This window comes from Eumetopias jubatus, unplaced genomic scaffold (assembly GCF_037043125.1).
Source record: "Eumetopias jubatus isolate StellerSeaLion01/CBP00866 unplaced genomic scaffold, mEumJub1_p1.0 scaffold_10, whole genome shotgun sequence".
NCBI classification, from domain to species: Eukaryota; Metazoa; Chordata; class Mammalia; order Carnivora; family Otariidae; genus Eumetopias; species Eumetopias jubatus.
This window is the reverse complement of record NW_028274816.1, coordinates 117,923,216-117,946,231: the sequence shown is the minus strand read 5'-3', so window position 1 is coordinate 117,946,231 and position 23,016 is coordinate 117,923,216. Positions and strand designations below refer to the sequence as shown.

The window sequence follows — 23,016 nt, the reverse complement described above, 5'->3', positions numbered from 1 at the left end:
ATCAGCTTCCAGTGTCACCGATCTGTTCTATTGTGGGTTTTTTTTTTTAAGTTTTTATGTCATTTATTTCTGCTCTAGTCTTTATTATTTTCTTCCTTTTGCAGGGCTTGAGTTTTGTTTGCTGCTCTTTTTCTAGCTCCTTTAGGTATAAGTTTAGGTTGTTTGAGATTTTTCTTCCTTCTTGAGGTAGCTCTGTATTGCTATAAACTTCCCTTTTAGGGGGCGCCTGGGTGGCTCAGTTGGTTAAGCGACTGCCTTCAGCTCAGGTCATGATCCTGGAGTCCCGGGATTGAGTCCCGCATCGGGCTCCCTGCTCAGCAGGGAGTCTGCCTCTCCCTCTAACCCTCCCTCCTCTCATGTACTCTCTCTCTCTCATTCTCGTTCTCTCAAATAAATAAATAAATAAATCTTAAAAAAAAAAACTTCCCTTTTAGGACCACTTTTGTTGCATCCCAAAGATTTTTGACTGTTGTGTTTTCATTTTCATTTGTTTTCATGTAATTTTTGATTTCTTAAGATTACAAGTATTTAAAAAAAGACTTTTTGGTATTTTCCATATATAGTTAATATACATCACCTGTATGAGATAGAAAAAAAGTATTTGGTTTTTCGATGTCAGTTTATCAATCCCATTCCACCTCATGGGGCTCCCTCCCCTCCCCTCACTTTTGCTCAGTGGGAGGGTTAGTATGGCTAGAAAAAGGGTCTCATAGTCTCCTCTTTGGATTTTCCCTAAAGTTTGTGTGAACTCATTTAACATTCTCCCCACAACCCCCCACCCCTTGTGGTATAGCTTCTCCTGGTGTGGGAGAGTAGTGTCCTAAATTCTCAGGTTGGCCCTGGGAGTCTGCAGCCAAAGAGCCTGGTGATATCTATGGCTTTGAGATGACCAGAGGCAAGGGCACAGCTGTACGGGTCATGTTGCATTTTTTGCTAGATGTAGGATTCTGGTCCAGCTCCAAAGTCTGCATTCTAAACCATACTAGAGATGTCTCTAGGATATGATAAACCCTCCATCAGGGAGATGTTAAGAAACAGATATGGGATGTCCTTAGGGGCAGAGAGATCTTTGAGGACCCAGAGCAATCTTGGGCTTGAGTGAGTCTGTCCACACTACCATTCTGGCCTGGGTTGTGCTAGTGAACTGTGAGCTTCCTGGAAATGTTGGTAGGCTTTGATAGACTCCCTCCTCCAACTTCTCTCTTCTCAGACTCCTCCCTTTCTCACCTGTAGTGACTTCTCTGTCATTGGAACCAACCTTCAGAAGGACGCAATCTTCCTAACACTCTTCCTCCACAAACCTGACCTGAAGCCAAGAGCTTAGCTCAACCCTACTTACTATCCAAATCCTGAGTAACTGCTATGGTGCTGGGTACCAGCTGAGTCTTACAGGTGCATCCTGGCAGATGGAGTCACCTGGCTAGGCATGCTGCATCATCACGTATTTAGTAAAAGGGAGGTTTTCAGGCTCCTCTTTCTTCTCCTCCATAATCCTCTAGCAAGGGAGAAAGGAACTAACATTTCCACAATGTCTATAATGGGCGTGGTACTGACTCAGGCATTGCATTCATTTTATTTAATCTTCATTATAATCCAAGAGCCAGGTAGTGTCCTTTTCATTTGAAAGATGAGGAGCCAAGGTCAGGAATTTGCCTAAGTCCTCCAAGCTAGTAAAAAGCAGCTCCTCTGGACTCTTAAGTCCTTGTTCTCATTGTAAGCACCCTGCCTCCCTAGAATTCTCACCTTCAGATGAACCTTGACTTTATTTATAAAATATTTATTTATTTGAGAGAGAGCGAGCGAGCTCTCGCACAAGCAGGGGGTGGGGGGCGGAGGGAGGAGCAGGCTCCCCGCTGAGCAGGGAGCCCAATGTGGGGCTCCATCCCAGGACCCCAGGACCATGACCTGAGCCGAAGGCAGACGCTTAACTGAACCACCCAGGTGCCCCAAAACTTGACTCTCGGTAATCATGTTTCTAAAAACTAAAAGATTTGAATGATCAAATATATACTAGGTAAACTTCATCCCAGTCAAAAAGCACCAAAGGTTCTTTATTTTTTTAAAGATTTTATTTATTTATTTGAGAGAGTGAGCACAAGCGGGGTGAAGGGGCAGAGGGTGAAGGAGAGGGAGAAGCAGACACCCCGCTGAGCAGGGAGCCCGTTGCAGGGCTTGATCCCAGGACCCTGGGATCATGACCTGAGCTAAAGGCAGACGCTTAATGGACTGAGCCACCCAGGCGCCAGTTTGTTTTTAAGTAATCTCTTACCCAATGTGGAGCTCGAACTCATGACTCCGAGATCAGGGGTCGCATGCTCTACTGTGAGTCAGCCAGGCGCCCCTAAGGGTGGTTTTTAAATAATGACTCTTTGTTTGGTCTTGTGTAATTTAGTTACTCTGACACCAACATACCAGATGCAGAACATGTGCTGTGATGAGAGCCAATAACAGAAGAGAAAAATACTCAAACGACTTTAGGAGCAGCAAGAGTCAAGGACAAAGCCTGATTCTGTGCTGAGCAGGAATTTAAATGCAAATCAAGTTTGACATGTTCTATCAACGTTCTAATTCAGAAAATAAATTGTACTCGGGCGCCTGGGTGGCTCAGATGGTTGGGCATCTGCCTTCGGCTCAGGTCATGATCCCAGGGTCCTGGGATCGAGTCCCGCATCGGGCCTCCTGCTCCTTGGGAGCCTGCTTCTCTCTCTCCCCCTCCCTCTGTCTCTCATGAATAAATAAAGAAAATCTTAAAAAAAAAAAAAAAAAAAGAATCTCTTAAAAAAAAAAAAGAAAATAAATTGTACTCAAGCTTTATCAAGGCACTGAGTGGAAGTGATCAGATTTTTTCAAACTTTATCATACTTTATCATGTCTTATATAACTGCTAATGCAATTGGAAAGTTTGTCCTAAAAATTTTAACTGTGGTAACTCATAAAATGTATCATCTTAAGTGTACAGTTCAGTAGTAGTATGTCCATTGTTGTGTAATGAATCTCCAGAACCATTTCATCTTGCAAAACTGAAACTGTACCCATTAAGCGACCACTCCCCATTTTCAGCTCCTCCGGGCTCTGACAACTACCATTCTACTGTCTCTGTGTTTGACCACATACCTCATGTAAGTAGATTCATACTTAACAGTTACAGTATACTCTCCCCTCCCTTTTGTGCCTGGCTTATATCACTTTAGCATTATGCCCTCAAGGTTCAATGTTGTAGCATGTGTTAGAAATTCCTTCCTTTTGGGGGCGACTGGGTGGCTCAGTTGGTTAAGTGACTGCCTTCAGCTCAGGTCATGATCCTGGAGTCCCGGGATCGAGTCCCACATCGGGCTTCCTGCTCAGCAGGGAGTCAGCTTCTCCCTCTGACCCTCTTCCCTCTCGTGCTTTCTATCTCTCATTCTCTCTCTCAAATAATCTTAAAAAAAAAATCTTAAAAAAAAAAGAAATTCCTTCCTTTTGGGGCGCCTGGATGGCTCAGTTGGTTAAGTGTCTGCCTTTGGCTCGGGTCGTGATCCTGGGGTCCTGGCATCGAGCCCCATATCTGGCTCCCTGCTCTGTGGGGGGCCTGCTTCTCCCTCCCCGTCTCTCATGAATAAATAAAATTTTTTAAAAGTTTAAAAAAAGAAATTTTTTCCTTTTTAAGAAATAATTCTTATTTTGAATATTATTATTTTTTAAGATTTTATTTGTTTCACAGAGAGAGACACAGCAAGAGAGGGAACACAAGCAGGGAGAGTGGGAGAGGGAGAGGGAGAAGCAGGCTTCCCGCCGAGCAGGGAACCCCATGCGGGGCTCGATCCCAGGTCCCTGGGTTATTATCATTCAGGATAATATTGCATTGTATGGATATATCACATTTTGTTTATCCATTCATCCACTGATGGACATTTGGGTTGCTTCTATATTTTGGTTATTATGAATAATGATGCTATGAACATGGTGTACAAATGAAAGACCCTGCTTTCAATTCTTTTGAACATATACCCCTAAGAAGGATTGCTGGATCACATGGTAATTCTATTTTTAATTTTTTGAGGAACCACCTTACTGTTTACCATAGCAGATGCACCTTTTTACATCCCCATCAATAATGCATGAGGTCGGGGCACCTGGGTGGCTCAGATGGTTAAGCCTGCCTTCGGCTCAGGTCATGATCCCAGGGTCCTGGGATCGAGCCCGTCTGGCTTCTGGCTCAGTGGGGAGCCTGCTTTTCCCTCTCCCTCTCCCCCTGCTCGTGCTGTTATCTCTGTGTCTCAAATGAATAAATAAAATCTTTAAAAAAAAATGCATGAGGTCTCCAACTTCTCTACATCCTTGCCAACGCTTTTGTTTTTGATAACAACCATCCTGATGAGTTTGAGTTTGCCTTGAATTTTTGAACTGTAGAAATAGATGTGTATAAAGTAAGTGGGTGTGGTTTGCTAACATATTTAGAATAGTATCTGCTACAGAGTAAATTCTATGTAAAATTTGTTAAATGCACAATCAGCAACGTTTGTAAGCTGTAAAGTTTTAATTATGTTAGTTGTATGTTCATAGGGTAATGTCTTTTTAACTAAGTTTTAAATAAAATGGGGCTTAAGTACCAAGAAGAGGCAATTCAAACTTTCAGGGAAGGCTTCCTTGTCCTTTGAGTTTGACAGATGAATAAAAGTTTAGGCACAAAATGGCATTCCATACAAAAGAGAGAACAGCATGTTCAAAGTCATGGGAATGTAAAAAGAAAAATTTAAGCAGTCTCATTGCAGGTGGCATGTGAGATCAACCCAGTGCTGACTATTGCAAGTGAAGGTGGGATTTTGTTGAAATGTTAATTTTCTTTATATTAACTTAAAATTTGGCTTCACTTCCAGCACCAGCTGTTCTGCGTGCTTACGATTCACTGTTTCATGGCAGATTTTCTTAAAGACCTAATTTGAGGGCGCCCGGGTGGCTCAGTCGTTAAGCGTCTGCCTTCAGCTCAGGTCATGATCCCGGGGATCCTGGGATCGAGCCCCACATCAGGCTCCCTGCTCGGCAGGAAGTCTGCTTCTCCCTCTCCCACTCCCCCTGCTTGTGTTCCCTCTCTCGCTGTGTCTCTGTCAAATAAATAAATAAAATCTTAAAAAAAAACAAAAAAACCCAGGTTGCAATAATAATCCCAAGTCCCGACCAAAAGTGATCACAACTGAATTGGAAACAGATACACTATGAATGCAGGAACACTATATTTATTAGGTCAGTAATTCATTTTTAGCAATACAAGTACAGAATATATCACAATGCTGGTTACAAACATACTTAGTATGGTTCAATGGTTACAAATAATGGTGGGCACTACAAGTTTGTGTTAAAAGGATGATATGAAAGGTCATTCTGACACAATGAACAATTGTCTTAAAAAAATCTCAATGACCCTAGATATTTCTATAGAAATTACTGTGGCACTATTAGTGGGGATTTTCATGTAAAGAATTGTTAGTAATTTGTTTCATTAAGAGCTCTTGAGCCTATTAAACTAAAATCCCCTGTTGCTTAATAAAGTATAAAAATAGTACTGACTTGGTAATATTTAATAAAAGGTAGCATTCATTCACATCATAAAAGTAGAACTAAACTGAAAAGTTTTAGTTACCATGGCAACATCTTTCCATAAAAGGAATATACAGAAATGAGTAATGTTACACAAACGGTACCTGCAACAATTATCTAGTGATCCAACACTTAACTTGTGCACCACAAACCAGGTTTTCTAGATATCTATATATAGCATATATTTTTAATCTTAAATTTTACTTTTGAAAAAAAATGTGTACTTCAACAAACTCACTAAGGCCACTCATGCTATAGATACCTAGGACTGCAATTAAAGAATAGTATTATTTAAGAAATCCTAAAGCACACTCCTTCAGATCACCGACAGGGTAAAACCAGTTTTCTGCCTAACACATTCCTGAGATTTGTGGGCAATACAACTACTAGTGTTCAAGCTGGAGATTAATCCAAATGTCAGATTAAAAAAAAATTTTTTTTTCCTAGCAAGAACTGAGGTCCTCCAAAGCCAAGAGGTGAAATATATACATTAATTTTTAAAGCAAAAATAAAACTCTTAAAAAAGTTCGTACTTATATAAATAAGTGTTTTTCCAGTAGTAACTTTGTCGTCCAGAAAAGGAACAGTTTGCAAGCAGCAAGGCTACAAATTCTGGGGAAAAAATAAAGACCAAGTGGCAGTTAAGAGTACCTGCTAACTAAGCAAACCATTGTTTCAATTTGTAAAGTATGGCCAAAAGCTTCCGCTGTGTTTTAGGTGCTGACTGTTGAGCACTGTGTGTGCATGTAAGGAGTTGCCAAATGGCACTCTACATTTATTTATAAGGTAGCAGCCTCTGTACTTAATTTTCACAACATTATGAACTCTTCCCAAACAGGCTAGGAACAAAGGCCTTTGTCAAATCTTTAATTTCACAAATTAATTAACCACGTACCTGCACATGGATTACTACAGAGCAACAGTGAGTTTGTTTTTTAACCAAGGAGAGACAGAGCATCAATGACAAGAAGGGTCCTAAAGCTTTGGGGACCCATAAAACCTGTGGTCTAAAAAACCCAATTGGTTCTATTACACTGGATGCAGGAGTGACTGACCATCTGTGTGGCACAGGAGAGCCCCCAGATGCACCCAATCTGAGTAGCACCAACGTTGGGAAAAAGACTGGGTAATAGAGAAGAAATGAAAGTCAGGGAAGGATGAGACCAAAGGCCCCTTATTTAACATTACTTTGCTGAACTTCCAGAAAAATCTTTAAGTTGGTCTAGGCTTCCTTACACATAACCCCCACCATATGTGAAAAGTCTGTGCAAGCTATTGGTTACTGTGAGGTAAATTTTATTCTTTTGAGATTCTTTTTAACCCCATAAAGTACTAATATTCACCTCTCTAAGCTACCCTAAACATCCCTAGGAATAAAGGATAAACCCCACACTTAGAATCATTAGGGTATTATTCTTCATTACAACCAGAATTAATAGCATACTCTTTGTTATATCATTAACAAGCTGTCAATCTCTTTTCTCAGCCTACAGTTTTTGCATTAAATCAAAGTGTACGGACTTATAGAAAACTACATTAAAGCAGTGGTAATAAAGGGAAACTACCAATGCTTTTTAGAAAAACTGGCTGCCACGTAACATTATCACCCTGTGATCTTAGGCTCCTAAATACCATGTTGTTTTATCACTGAGTGTGAGCTAAGTTGAGCTCAAATTGAATTAAGAGAGGATGAGGCCTTAAGTCATTTGCTTGATTTTATCGTAGGAAATGCTGTATGTGCACAAAACCAAAAGATACAGATTGATTTAAAAAAAAAAACTTCATATGGAAACGTTAAGTTTCAAAATATTTATTGAAAAACAATTTACCATGACATTCCTATACCACAAACATACCACATGACTCTAAATAACCAACAAAAGTATACAAAGCCTATCCTGGAAATATCTTTGGAGGTATTAAATATATAGGCCTGTAAGGATAGAGCTGAGTAACTTAATAAATGTTAGTCCTTGGTCACACAGACTATTTGGTAATTAATAAAGAGGTGCCTCTTGGCATTAGACTGCAATTAACTGGGAGGGGAGGTGCAGGTGTGCCAATGTACTCTTTTTAAAATGAAAAAGAAAATAATTCAATTTGAGGAATAAACCCAGGTTTTGAAATCATGGTTACAATATTAGGGTCTGGGCTTGCTTCATCTCTTTCTGTACCTCCCCCAGTCAATCCCCTCCTGGGGACTTAAAAACACTGGCTCATAACTAACAAGACTGAAAGTAACAGTTTTAAACAAGATTAGGTTTGGGAAGTTCAAAAAAGTGTTGAAAATCAAATTTACCTGAAATCTCCAATTAATTTTTCTGTACTCTATGTGGCAGTTTAGATTTCTTCCCCCCTCCAACCCCAGCGTGCATGTTAAAAGAAAACCAAAATTCAACACACATCCACTCACCCACAGACTACTCCAAGCATTAGCTAAGAGCAACATCTCTGACAGCCAAGTCATGAACCCCTGAAAATAGGGGGGAAAACCCTGATTCTTAACTATAGAGGCACCACATAGGCCACTATAGTAAGAACTGAGGTAACAGCAAAAGACCTTTTTGTTTCTTAATTGCTACATGTCACTTTCCAAATCTGAGTATTAATTACCTCAATATTAAATAACCTGACTGGCTTAAGATTACAAAAATCAAAACCCAATAAACAGGAAGACAAGTTAGTGAAACAGATATATAACTAGGGGATCTCTGCATTTGACTCTTGAATTTCAAATAAAATGACACAGCTGTACTATTATTTACCATAAAAATGAAGGATCTCTAAGAATTGCTTCTTTTGGGCATTCATTTTTCCATTAATCCCCACAAACCATATAGTAACCTAAAATTCCCACCCATGAGCTATTTCACGACTCTTAGCCAATATACTTGTTAATTGCATTGATTATTAGGGTAACATTTAAAATGAGGGGGATGGTTGCAGCAGATATTTATAGACTTGCTTATGGCATTGCCATCTGTGCACACTGACTAAAGATACACCATCGAAACTGCCAAATCTCCCTAGTTTGGTGTCTAATTACATGAATATAATTTTTGCATTATCACTTTTCATTATACCTCTAAATGAAACATTCTACTGATAAAAGTATATGCAGGGGCTAAAATAATTACCTAAAGCCTCTGGTCCAAATAACCCCTTTCTACATTAGGCTGGTCCTTTTTAAGTCCTCCTGGTCCTGTTCACAAATGCTTTCAGAGCATCTTGCATTGTTATACCAAAAAACCCTGAAACAACCAAAGGGTTAATAAAACTGCTGGTCTGTCAGCTTTTCTATTACTTACAGATCAACACTGGTCCAGTTCAGATGAATCTGACAATCCTTCCCTGTAATAGAGCTCTGGAGTGGTTGTATCCACTTCTCTGGGTAAGGTAGCCAAACCTAAGTCAGGATGTCCCTCTTCTACTAGTACTGTGTTAACTTTTCTATACTGCATATAAAGATTTTCCCCATAAAATTTCTTTACAATACAGTATTGAATACCTCCACAAGGAAGAATATGTTAAAAAGTTGTTAAAATCATCCTTACATAATAAGAATGCAACTCTTTTAAACTCTTAAATAGTTTTATTTAGGGGTTCTTTTCAGGCTTTCTGCAAAATGAATTATTCTTTAAAATGGAAAAAAAAAAAGATTTCCTGTTGTTTGTTCTACTAGGTTGAAAATATGGGCCAGACTACTTATACATGCGGTACATGCTGAATATAACTGAATATATGCTTATTCCTACGGACACTCTGCAAGGTAGGGATCACCCAAATAGGGTCAATGGACTGGACCAGTGTTTCAATGCAAATTCCAGCCCCAAAAAACAACATGGTTTTGATTTCACAGTATGAATTCCCTGGAATCTGGGAAAAGGTAAATTAATTAACTGAGGTCCTCCCTCAGCAGCTCGGTCCCTCAACATTCTGAGAAATCAAGAAGGACTGCACCACTTCTTCAGTGGATTGGGGGCTGGTGTTGACATCTTCAAGAGCATCGGTCACCGAATACTGACGATCTCGCAACCGGTTCCAGTTAGACAGAACATTGTGATATTCAAACACTTTCTCATAATTTCCAATGGAGTTGTAAAGTTTAATGAGACCTCGGTAATCATATTCTAGTCCACTGTAGCCTTCACCAAACAGTTTCTTCCCTGAAAGTAAAACACACATACACACATGCACAAGGAAAAAAAAAAAAAGAAAGCTCAAATAATGAAACAAGAGGTTCTTAAAAAAATAACACAAGTTCAATTCTTTAAATAAGGTGGCTTTATTTTATTTCCTAGGCTAAATGAGAAACTAATGAGATTGGGTACCCACAGACAAGATAAATATTAGAATTAAGAACTTCTGTTCTTTGAAAGGCACCATTTAGAAACAAGGAGCAGAGTGAGTTATCTCTCTTTCAACATATATAACCAACAAAGGGCTTGCTGCATCCATAGTATATGAAGACCTTATATAAATCAATAAGGAATGACAGACAATTCAATATAAAAATAGGGAGGAATTTTTTTTTTTAAGTAAACTCTACCCTTAACATGGGGCTCAAACCCATGACCCTGAGATCAAGAGTCACATGCTCTACTGACAGAGCCAGCCAGGTGCCCCCAAAACAGGGAAAAATTTTAATAGGCACATTAGATGATGACTACAGTACGTTATTCTGTAATCTTATTTCCTGAAATGGAAACAATCCAAATGTTCTGAATGTCCATTAACATAGAATGGATAAATGATATACTAATCCAATAAAATATTATACAGCACTGGAAATTAATAAGCGATAGTGTTATGGAACAACACAGATGTATTTCACAATTCATGTTCACCAAAAGAAACCAGACATGTAAAAATATGCACTGCATGATTCCATTGGTAACATGTTCAAAAAGGGAGGTGGAAGGAGTAGTAACTACACAACTAGTTTAGAATAACTCCTTTTGCCTATACTTGACACTCTGCCTCAACAGTCACTTACTACTGGCTTCAACATCAATAAATCATCTTTAGCAAAATGTTTCAGATGGTTTTTGGGTGGCTTCTGGATATCCTTAGCAGCTCTAAACTCATTTAACTCTTTGTAATTACACTTCCCTTACACAACATATAAGACATGTTGACATGTTGATACTATCAATTCACTAAATTTTAAAATAACATACCAATCGCTATGGATCGCAAATAAAGTTTCTCAGCATTTTCGTACTGATTCATGTCATAATTGTATAGAGAAGCCAGATGTCCCACTGAAAGGGCTACTTCATAATCTTCTTGACCAAGAAGTTGCTCTTTTATCTGAATTGCTTTGATATGCATTTCTTCAGCTTCCTGAAAAATAATTAAGCTGTTTTAGCCATTAGATTATACTCTCATATTAACAATTCTCAGCCAACGAGTAAGACTCTTCTAAATGCCAAGACATGGATGGCATAAGATAATCAGATCAGAGGACATACTACGTTAATCCAAAAGCTGCCTAGGGGAAGATTACTAGTTTGGGAAGCCATGCACACAAGCTGATGACAGTGAGTGTCCTATGCCAAAAATGATGACAAAATCTGTCCTGGTAATAAAAAATTGTTAGAAGAAATTAACATCAAAACTTTCTAAAATGACAATTATTTCTTTGTTAACATGCTCCAAAATTTAAACCTTGTTAAGAAACTTCATACTATCGTATGTTCAGTTATATAGGTATACGCTTTATTTTTTGGAATTTTGACAATAAAACTCAGGTTAATTGAGGGATATGTAATGGATTTTCAGGTAAAAAAAGAATGTCTTAGGCAGTGACTCTCATCCTTTCCTTACTGTGACCCTAAAATGAACAACATTAAGAATTTATAACCCAGGGCACCTGGGTGGCTCAGTTGGTTAAGTGACTGCCCTCGGCTCAGGTCATGATCCTGGAGTCCATGGATTTAGTCCCGCATCGGACTCCCTGCTCGGCGGGGAGCCTGCTTCTCCCTCTGACCCTCCCCCCTCTCGTGTGCTCTCTTTCTCTCTCTCTCAAATAAATAAAATCTTAAAAAAAAAAAAAAAGAATTTATAACCCAAAATTTTAAAAGAGAATTCAGTAAATTTTTATCACCACAATTAATAATACTTGCAATATCTGACATTTCTTGCATACCTACCATGTGCCAGACATTATGCTAAGGGCTACACTTTTTTTTTTTTTTAAAGATTTTATTTCTTTATTTGAGAGAGAGAGAGAGAAAGAGAGTGACCATGAGCTGGGGGAGGGGCAGAGGGAGAAGCAGACTCCCCGCTCAGCAGGGAGCCCAAAGATCCCAGGACCCCAGATCCCAGGACCCCGGGATCAAGGTCTGAGCTGAAGGCAGATGCTTAACCGACTACACCACCCAGGCGCCCCTGCTAAGGGCTACACTTAACATAACTAACACTATGTTGTTGTTGTCGTTGTTTTAAGATTTATTTATTTTTAGAGAGACTGAGTGGGAGAGAGAGACTGTGTGTGCGCACATGTTGGGGGAGGGACAGAGGGAGATAACCTTTGAGCAGACTCCCCACTGAGCGGGGAGCCCAACTGGGGTTCGATCTCACAACCCATGAGATCATGACCTGACCTGAAACCAAGAGTTGGATGCTCAACTGACTGAGCCACCCAGGCGTCCCCCTTTCTTTTTTTTAAACTTTTTATTTATTTAAGTAATTTCTGCACCCAACGTGGGGCTTAACTCACAACCCTGAGATCAAGAGTCACATGCTCTTCTGACTGAGCCAGACAGGTGCCCGCTAGTAGCTATGTTTTAAGTCTAACTATAATAACCGTATCAGCCTTTGTGGTTTGATCTTATGTCTTATTTTTCCATGGTTTGGATTTTGAATTTTATTTATATTTTGACTCTGTTGTTTTATACTAGCTATTTTCTCAATTCTTTCATGGAATAAGGTAGGAGTATAATAAACGTACACTTTATTACTGAAGGTTACTGAAGATGTATTATTTTTTTTTTAAGATTTTATTTATTTGACAGAGAGAGACACAGCAAGAGAGGGAACACAAGCAGGGAGAGTGGGAGGGGGAGGGGGAGAAGCAGGCTTCCCGCAGAGCAGGGAGCCCAATCGGGGCTCGATCCCAGGACCGTGGGATCATTACCTGAGCCGAAGGCAGACACTTAACGACTGAGCCACCCAGGCGCCCCATGAAGATGTATTATTTAAGATTATACTTTACTACCTAAAATTATTTAGTGAGAGAAAAAGATAGTAAAACATGCTTGTACCTTAAATTTTCTCATTGACTGGTAAAGTCTTCCAAGGTTTCCATAGTGTTTTGCAGTCTGTACATTAAATTCCCCAAAAGCTTTTTTAGCTAGTTGAAGTGAAGACAGGTGCAAATCATGAGCTTCTTGAAGCAGCCTCTGTTCAGTTTCTTTATTATGACAGTCGATTGCAATCTCCTCTAAAATAAGGGCTGATTAAGAAAGCAATAAAATTAGCATACTTCCAAACCATCTATCAAAGCTAATCAGAGCATATAATTTAAAATTAAATTCTATAAATGTTTGTGGTTATGGATTAGAACTGGTAAAGATGAATTCCACGATAATGAAAAAAATATACTTCTGGGGGTCATTCTAGTTTGCATAGTATAATGAACTTCAAATTTAAGAAAAACAATGGTATACATCAAATATTGTGCAGAATTTCTACTTTACTAGACTATTATATTTTGCTGATGTGAATTTCTTATTGAAAGCAATGTAAGACAAGGCAAAGGCAAAATTTTAAAGTTATGAAACTGTGTCAAGGAGTACCTAAGCACTGTTGAACATTTTGAAACCACACTGTAAAATACAACCTTTAACCAAATACAACTAAAAGAACTGGTTTCCTCCTACTAACTTGACCAACCAAATCAGGCAAGAAGACAGCGCAATTTCAAAGTCACATAAAAGACTTTCAAATTCCATTTAAAGTCTTAAAAACACATATTCTTTTACGAAGTAATTTTATTTCTAGGAAAATTGTCCATATGCACAAGAGTAAAAGAGGTTTAGTTTAGCGTTTTTAAAGAATAAAAGGATATATATCCATATGTACTGCAATGAAAAAATGTCCGTAAGGTATTAAGTGAAAAAGGCAGAATATAAAACTAAAAAAATTCATTCATTCCATTATTGGGAGAAAAAAAGCCAAAATGCTGAATCTGGATTGGTGGGATTTCAGGTGACTTAATTCATTATTTTCTCTTTTCTCTCTAACTTTTAATTTTTACAACAATTATGTATTACTTGTTTAACTTAAAATCCAAACCCAGAGGGGGGAAAAGAACCAGTTCAAGAATTAAGGTAAAATTTCTCCAGCATGCATGGAATTACCACATGGGTGACCCAGTGATGTTGGCAAATAAATGCTTTTTAAATTAAAGGGCTTTGGTAGTGATTAGAAGAAAAGAAGAAAGTGGTATTTGGTAAGAGCCTTGCAACATTAAGGGTAACCTGATACAAAACTGAGTTTCAAAATCCTGCACTATAAAGCTGAAGGTACGTGAAAAACCTGTTACTGTGCAACAATCATGTTATTCTTTCTTTCATCCTCCCCTCAAAAGAAATGAATGAATGAAGGCATTACAGAGAGGAAAAGGGGGTGAGGGGAGGAAGGAAGAAGAAAAAAAAGCGACAAAAGATATTCTGGCTTATTAACAATGCTATATGAGAGAAGCGAACCTTTTATTATGAACCACTGGAAATTCTTAAGTAGAGTTATAGGCAGATACTTTAAATCAGTGACTTGGCTATCTTAGTAATATGCAGATATAGTCTAATCCTATGCTACTACCCAAAGAAATAAACAAACAACTCTATTTTAAACTATGTATCATTAAAATATATGAGACTAGACATCTAGTACAACTGACAGCAAAAGAAATCTAAAAAACATATATATACAGGTATACTGGAGACTAATTGCAAAGGGTACCTTTCACCCTCTTTGAAGAAGCCAAAAGAAGATGATCTTCAGGTAGGATGTGGGTAATGATACCAATAGCTCTTTCGGCATGAAATCTGTAATATAGACAAATATATTCTGGCATTTCTTTTTAGTTATAAATAATTACAGCATTTTAAAAAAACCCTTACAACTTATAATACTGATGGAATTTCTAAACCAATCTGTGGTAAAGGTATTGTTTTTTGTTTTTTAAATTTCTAATCTGTTGTGGACTGAACTTTTAAAATATCCACTGGATTTCTATCTCCTACAGAATAAACTGTGAATTTGTTATCACAGCCTACAAGTCTCACCATGTTCTTTCCCCCGCCACCTGTCTGACCTCATCTACCATTCTCAGAAACAGCCCTCTCAGGGCGCCTGGGTGGCTCAGTCGTTAAGCATCTGCCTTCGGCTCAGGTCATGATCTGGGGGTCCTGGGATTGAGCCCCGCATCGGGCTCCCTGCTCTGCGGGAAGCCTGCTTCTCCCTCTCCCACTCCCCCTGCTTGTGTTCCCTCTCTTGCTGTCTTTCTGTCAAATAAATAAATAAAATCTTTAAAAAAAAAAGAAAAGAAAAAGCCCTCTCCTTCTCCTCCAGCCACAGGCCTCGCAGTTTTCTGAACATGCAAAGCATACTCTCACCTAGGACTCTTGCACTTACTTTACCGTCTCTATGGGATACTATCCCCCTGAATATCCACCCACATGGCTCACTCTTCAATGAGAAGCCTTTCCAGACCAGCTTATACAAAAGTCCCTAAAGGGGGAGCCTGGGTGGCTCCGCTGGTTCAGCGACTGCCTTCGGCTCAGGTCATGATCCTGCAATCCCAGGATCGAGTACTGCATCAGGCTCCCTGCTCAGCGGGGAGTCTGCTTCTCCCTCTGACCCTCCCCACTCTCATGCTCTCTTTCATTCTCTCTCAAATAAATAAATAAAATCTTAAAAAAAAAAAGTCCCTAAAAAATTTACCACAGCTCTTTACTCTTAGTTTACCTTAATCTTCTTCACATATATGTGTTCTCAGCTGCTATGTCTAGTTACTTGTTTATGGCCCATCTCACCAAACAGAAGGCAAGCTGCCTATTTTATCTACCAGTTTCTTTCAAGTAACTCCAAGTCTTCTATCTCCATCTGCCAGGTAATTATTAATTTTCTCAGATCTGTTTTCCAGTTCACTGTTTCTTTAGTTGTGTCCAATGTGCTGTTTAACTTGTCTACTGAGTTTTAATGTAAATGACTATTTTCTAATTCTAGCTACGTTTTTTTTATAACAGCTCTTACTGAGATATAATTCATACCACACAAGTCGCCCACTAAAATGTACAATTCAGTGGTTTTTAGTATATTCACAGAGTTGTGCACCCATCATCACAAGCAATTTCAGTGTATTTTCATGACCCTAGAAAGAAACACTGGCCCATTAGTAGTCTCTCACCATTTTCCTCCAACCCTATGAGCCCATGGCAACCACAAATTTATTTTCTGTCTCTCATACATTTGCCTATTCTGGACATCTCAAAAAAAAGGAATCATACAATATGGGGTCCTTTGTGACTAGCTTCTTTCAATTAGCAGAATGTTTTCAAGGTTCATCCAGGTTGTAGCATGTATCAGTTATTTTATTTTTAAATCTGCTCTTTACCCCCCTTTATTTTCCCTCCAAAATATTACTGATTCATTCTTTTACATCAGTGTCAGCAAATTTTTTCTGTAAAGGGCCAGATAGCAAATATTTTAGGTTGTGTGGGCCACACACTGTCTCAACTACTCAACTCTCCTGATGTAGCATGAAAGCAGCCATAAACAATACATGAGTGAATGAGTATTGCTATGTTCCAATAAAATTTTACTTTCCCTAGAGGCCACAGTTTGCTAACCCATTTTATATGCTTAATCATTTAAAGATACTTACTTTATAGTATCAACCAAGAAGTTCTGTTAGCCAATATTCTTTGGGTTCTAATCCTGTTTGTTATTTCTGCTGATTCTCATTAATAGAGGAAATGTTTCCTTACTTTATTTTGAAATTTTTTAATGGTGAGTTCATCTTAGGTAGAGTTAGATCTATGGGAAGTCTGTTTGGTTTGGGTTGAGAATTTCCAAGAGTTTTGCATTTTCTCCCAAAAGGCTTCTAAGGAGAAATAGCAGTCCCAAAGAACTTTTTAATGTTTTCCTCAGTTTGGGGATTCTTTTTTTTTTAAAGATTTTATTTATTTGGCAGAGAGAGACACAGCGAGAGAGGGAACACAAGCAGGGGTAGGGAGAGTGGGAGAAGCAGGCTTCCCACTGAGCAGGGAGCCCGATGCGGGGCTCGAACCCAGGATCCTGGGACCATGACCTGAGCCAAAGGCAGACGCTTAATGGCTGAGCCACCCAGGTGCCCCTGGGGATTCTTGAATACATGATGCAATTATAAATTCCACTGTGAGGCTGTTTTTGGTTAACTGAGAGCCCAACCTGAGATGAATGAGTTTCCTTGTCCTCTTTCTTGCCAGTGGGAAATTTTTTGTTTTCCTCCTAGTCTTCCCTTTCCCTGATGGTGCAGGCTTGATCTTGACTTCAGGTGAGGGTTTCAGTTCTAACTCATAGTTTCCTGTGGACTAAATGCCTTATCTCCTAAACCCAGGATTATTGTCCAACCAAGGTTTACACAAACTACTAAGCTTTCCCATCACCCTAGGGCAGTTATACCATACAGTTCATGCCTACCCTATTGGATTTTAGTCCATGAGTGGCCCTTGGGGTCTTTCTTTCTCTCCTGCGAGCTCATTTATGCACTTACAAAGACAACTGTTATATTTTACTCAGTATTTCTGCATATTTTGAGCAAAATGTTTTTAGGTTAAGTTTGTCATTTAGCCAGAGGCTACTATACTACCCAAAGAAAAATTACTGAAGTATTCAGAAGATAAGCCATATTCCTTACGAAGATATATAACTCTCAATATTAAACCACATAACATCTAAATAAATGGCTTATAAATGACTTCAAGAACAGTTAAGGCATCTTGTTAAAGCTCCTGAAGACAGGGCGCCTGGGTGGCTCAGTCGTTGGGCGTCTGCCTTCGGCTCAGGTCATGATCCCAGGTTCCTGGGATCGAGTCCCACATCAGGCTCCCTGCTCCGCTGGAAGCCTGCTTCTCCCTCTCCCACTCCCCCTGCTTGTGTTCCTGCTCTCGCTATCTCTCTCTGTCAAATAAATAAAATCTTAAAAAAAAATAAAAAATTAAAAAAAAAAAAAAGCTTCTGAAGACAAATTTAATCTATAAATACATTAAATACTATTGCATTAGGAAAAACAATAGCAACACCATTTAATCGCTCACTGAAAAGGAACATGGAACTTACAGTGCATTGTCAAATTTCCCAGAGCTATACTGGTGAACATAAGAAGAATAAGCCAAGTCTTCATGAGCTGTTGCTACATGAATATTTTTGCCACCGAACACTGACTGCCGAATGTCAAGGGCTGCCTGAAAGAGTCATGAAAATTATTATTACTATAAATCCTTAGATAACACTACCAGTAATACTAAGCATCCTAGTAATTTAAATATATGTTCTATATATCAATACCATCAGTTTTGAAGCAAAAGTCCTGCTGTATTTAAATCACACAAGAACATAAAAGTCACCAAAAGGCCTGGTTTTCTGAAGACTGAATCTAACTTAAAAGACAATGGTTTCGTAATAAAAATTATTCATATGTCTGAGAATCACAGCAGTGTTTTTCTATGTCCTTCTTTGTAAGTGAACCATAAAATCAAGGATACCTTGTCCAGAGTGATGGTGTAACACATTTACCTAAGAATGACTAATGGGAGGCCTAAAATAATTGTTATCAACCCTCCTTGCTATTACAAAGAACAGCTATAATGACTCATGCTAAATCAACAATGAAGATAGGTCATCCTCTGGGCAAATGAAAAATGGAAAATTACTCTTATATATGAGCCCACAAGCCAAAAATTCTTTTCCTCAATGGTTTTCTGTAATTCCTACAACATTTACTTCTAACCCTTCTACATGTTATTTAGTAAAAGAATGTTGTCCCATATACAAGGAGGGGCTCAGAAAGAGTTGTTCTTAGAGAGTGGGTTATACACCGCAAACAAATACAGGTAAGCAAGTCAATTCAGGTTGAAAGAAAAAAAGTGTTAACTGTTAACATACCTGATAAATTGCAACAGACTGACAGATATTATCTACATTGAGTAAGTAGAACCCATAATCTAGCAGTGTATCAGAATATTTTGGGTGTTTGGATCCAAAATGATCCCTATAAAAAGATATAAAACTATTAGGATATAAAGTAGAGAGAGACAATTTGAAATGGTATTTTTAGTAACAATCACCTACCGTGCCAAATACACTGCATGTTTAATTAACTGTTCTGCTTTCTTAAATTCACGTTTTACAACACAAGCCTAAGGATAAAGTGAAAAATTATTAAGTAACTCTCAGTTAATTAGTGTGCTAAACTAAGTACAGATTATATAGTCAGACTATGATTATCAAAAAAAAAAAAATCCTCAAACATAAATATAAGGGTTCTATTTGTAATTTCTTCCCTTCCAAGTATTCGAAAATTCTATTATAAACAGATCTGTACATATCCTGGGAAATTATAAAGTTTAAAATCTTGACATTCATGCCCAATACAAACCTGTTATAACAAAGTTACCTTACAAAGCTGGTATATACATTCCAGATTATATAATAAGTAAATGGGGGGAGGGTTCAACATAGCATTTTCTAAGCCACTTATTTATATCCTAGTTCTAGAGTGGCTTAAGTATCTTGTAATCTTCATCTGTTAGTTTTAAAATGCACAGAATTTCAAGTTTTCCTATTCTTAAAATATTTTGATTCATGAAAATAGCCAGTAGTTTTCAAACTCTTAAATATTATCTGCATATAAATATACAAATCTTGCACATAACTGTCTTTATATTAATGGTATATCGAACGTCTTAAATTAATTAAAACATATTAATATCTCTCTTCTAGCTCTGATAATCTGAACAGTTATGCTATGTACTTCTCTAAAATAACTTACCTAGGAAGTTTCACAGAAATCTTGGACTCTTATAAACCTATAATTTTAGAATCTTTCTTCTAATTAAAATTTCCATGATTAAAACCAACCAAAATGAAATATTCAAAATCAAAAAAACTCTGGGTAGAAAGAATATATTTGAAAAGCACATCAATATTTTAAAGCCTCAGTACACCAAACCAGCAATTTAAAAATAAATGGCTTCAGAGAGTGAATGCATTTATCTATAGAATAAGAAGAAACTAAAGGGAAAATCAAGTGTCACCCAGCAGCTCAAGAACAGGAATCTGTGACACCGTGAGGCTGCAATGCTATCACTCAAAGATTAAATACTAGGCTAGCCTTCAGGAGGAAAATGGCCAAAATCCATACAATTGTGGCATGAGGAATTCAGGTTGCTGGAAAGGTTAAGAAAAACAAAAGCAAACTCAAGCTAGAATAGCACCAAAATACTGCCTCAATCTGTAGTTCAGTAAGCTGAGTTCTCAAAATGATATTTTTCATGGGTTTTCTGGGTATAGAAAAATTAGCTCAATTCTATATGTAGATTTCTAAATCTGATTTCTACAACTGAGCCAGAGAAACTCAGAAAATAAACCTTGTGAGTCCATGGAGTACACAATATCTAACTTGTTAAATAACAGGTTAATTAAGACAAATTTAAAGCTTGCTAAATCCTATAATACATTAATAATTTTATTATATTCACCTTAGAAGCTTGTCTTAAAACATCCACCACAACTTTGACTGGTAAGCCCACTGTGATTTCTTTCATTGCCTCGATGCACCATTTGTAAGCCTAAGAAAATATTTAAAGAGCAAAAACTGATAAATCAAATTGACAGTATTTAATGAAATGACTGTGTATCTTTCTCCCAAACTTTCAAGTACCTGAATAAGAATACACATGAAGTATTTACACTTACAATTTTCTGAGACTAAGTTTTCTTGAAAGTGTAAGTTTGTTATACTTTCTTTGAATAAGTGACACACAGGAAATCAGGGGCATGTTCTCTCTTACCCACAGCCTTTGCATATACTGTTCCCTCTGCCTTATATACATTCCTCTTCCCTGAACTAAATCCATATAACTTATTTTCCAGGTTTCAGCCCTAGATTAGGCTTCCTGTACTTTCTTCCCCTACTGTAATGCTTATTATTTTGTATCTTAATTGCCTGTTTGAGTGCTTACTTTGTGAGAGTTATTGTTCTAAGCACTTTATGTGCATTAACACATTTAATTGACACACCAGTCCTATGAGATGCATACTATTATGGAAAACAGAGGTGCAGAGAGGTTAGGTACCAGGTAATGTGCTAGCACTTAGGTTATCTACTGGGAAATAAAACATAGTATGTGTCAAAGAAAAAAAAAAAAGGAAAACAAATTACTTTGGATACTAAGAACTATTTCAAAGAAATAAAACATAGGGGCACCTGGGTGGCTCAGTCAGTTAAGCATCTGCCTTTGGTTTGGGTCATGATCCCAGGGTTCTGGGATCAAGCCCCGCATTGGGCTCCCTGCTCAGTGGGGAGCCTGCTTCTCCCTCTCCCACTGCTCTCTCTCTCTCTCTGTGTCAAATAAATAAATAAATAAATCTTTAAAAAATACCATAAAAGAGTCATAAAGAATGGGGGAGGGGAAAGGAAAAATTAGAAAATAAAAAACAAACATCTGTTTTCCTCTGCAAGCTTCCTTCTCTTCCATTCCACCTAAAATATTCAGAAGAAATTTTGATGTAAAAATGAAATGTATGTGATTTAGGCCAAAAAACCTGGTTTGTTTTTGATGTTAAATAAGCAGATTTTGTTCCAGAGTAGTAAGTTAAAATCTTTAGAACTGTAGTAGACTGTAATACTTCTTTAAAATATTTACTTCCTTGGGGAAGGATATACTTCCCTTCCACATCAAAGATGACAGTGGTCAAGTGATGTCCTTTGGTCAATTAAAAAATTAATTGAAATATAAAAGTGAAATGAGCAATTTCTGGGAAAAATCTCTAAGAGCAAGCAGTACTTCCTCATGATGTTTTTGCCTCTACTCTAAGGTTGGTAATGTTTTAGATGGAGGATGCTGCATCACATGGTGTTTTGATCAAAGTGTAAACAGAATGTTAAGCAGAGCCACAGGCATCCCAAGAAAGGATGTAGCATGAGTAAGAAATAAACTTATTTTTCCATGTCACTACTATTTTGTCAGCATAGCCTCGGCCATGTTAATATCAAAATATGGTGATAATTCATCAAACTATATCCTCAATATTTGTGTACTTTTCTGTAGCTATCAACGACAAACTTATTTATATGTATTTTTATTTATTTATTTTTTTTAAGATTTTATTTATTTGACAGAGAGACACAGCGAGAGAGGGAACACAAGCAGGGGGAGTGGGAGAGGGAGAAGCAGGCTTCCCGCTGAGCAGGGAGCCCGAAATGGGGCCCGAACCCAGGCCCCTGGGATCATGACCTGAGCCAAAGGCAGATGCTTAACGACTGAGCCACCCAGGCGCCCCAATCTATATATATTTTTAAAAGATTTTACTTGTCAGAGAGAGAGAGCACAAGCAGAGGGAGCAGCAGGCAGAGGGAGAAACAGGCTTCCTGCTCAGCAGCGAGCCTGATGTGGGGCTCAATCCCAGGACCCTGGGATCATGACCTGAGCTGAAGGCAGACGCTTAACCAACTGAGCCACCGAGGCATCCCGAATCTTATCTATATTTAAAATAAACTATCTGGGGCGCCCAGCTGGCTCAGTCGCTAGAGCATGTGACTCTTGATCTTGGGGTCATGAATTCAAGCCCCACACTGGGCACAGAGTTTACTTTAAAAAAAAAAAAGGTGAGTTCTATGCATAGATATATAAAGATGGTGGGGTACCTGAGTAACTTTTAAGGTTGGCATTTCTAATAAACTGTTGTATATCGTACTTTCATTTCCAGTAAAGTCAGCTATCCACACAAAGGCCTTCTGTGAATGGGGTTCTTTGTTCTTGGTGTGTGAAAATAAGAGGTTGAGTTCTATATTTGGGTTGATAAGCTATGGAACAACCGCTGCACAGAAGGGGCAGCAAAACAATCCATCAACAGAGCTAATTCAGCAGACATAGGAATTCATCCTCAAAAATAACCAGAAGAACATACCTAACACCCCCCTAAGAAACTGTAGGCATGCTCATAAGGATTTTAGATTTTTATATATAGATTTGATGCCTTCTTATATGGATATTAAGGATGATCCTAGCATCAGGGTTGCACAACATCACTTTTATAATCATTCTAGGATTTTCTAGTTTTACCTCTAATTATAATTTTCCTTTAAATAAGGAATATTAATGAGGCAAAAATCAAGACAGGGATAATTATAAAATATGAAAGCTAAATAACATCTATGTGGCAATATAA

General features: G+C 38.1%; 1 protein-coding gene across 1 annotated transcript in view; it reads right to left on the bottom strand.

Moving 5' to 3' along the window:
- Window positions 1-7,368: 7,368 nt before the first annotated feature.
- The window catches only part of APPBP2 (amyloid beta precursor protein binding protein 2), a 60,406-nt gene continuing 44,758 nt past the window's right edge, over window positions 7,369-23,016 (bottom strand). The window contains exons 6-13 of the mRNA XM_028109278.2: window positions 20,325-20,414; window positions 18,916-18,983; window positions 18,730-18,835; window positions 17,905-18,029; window positions 14,542-14,627; window positions 12,843-13,033; window positions 10,755-10,920; window positions 7,369-9,740 (exon numbers count right to left, since the gene is read on the bottom strand). Coding sequence (XP_027965079.1) covers window positions 9,487-9,740; window positions 10,755-10,920; window positions 12,843-13,033; window positions 14,542-14,627; window positions 17,905-18,029; window positions 18,730-18,835; window positions 18,916-18,983; window positions 20,325-20,414 — 1,086 coding nt within the window. The 3' untranslated portion in view covers window positions 7,369-9,486. The remainder of the gene's footprint in view (window positions 9,741-10,754; window positions 10,921-12,842; window positions 13,034-14,541; window positions 14,628-17,904; window positions 18,030-18,729; window positions 18,836-18,915; window positions 18,984-20,324; window positions 20,415-23,016) is intronic.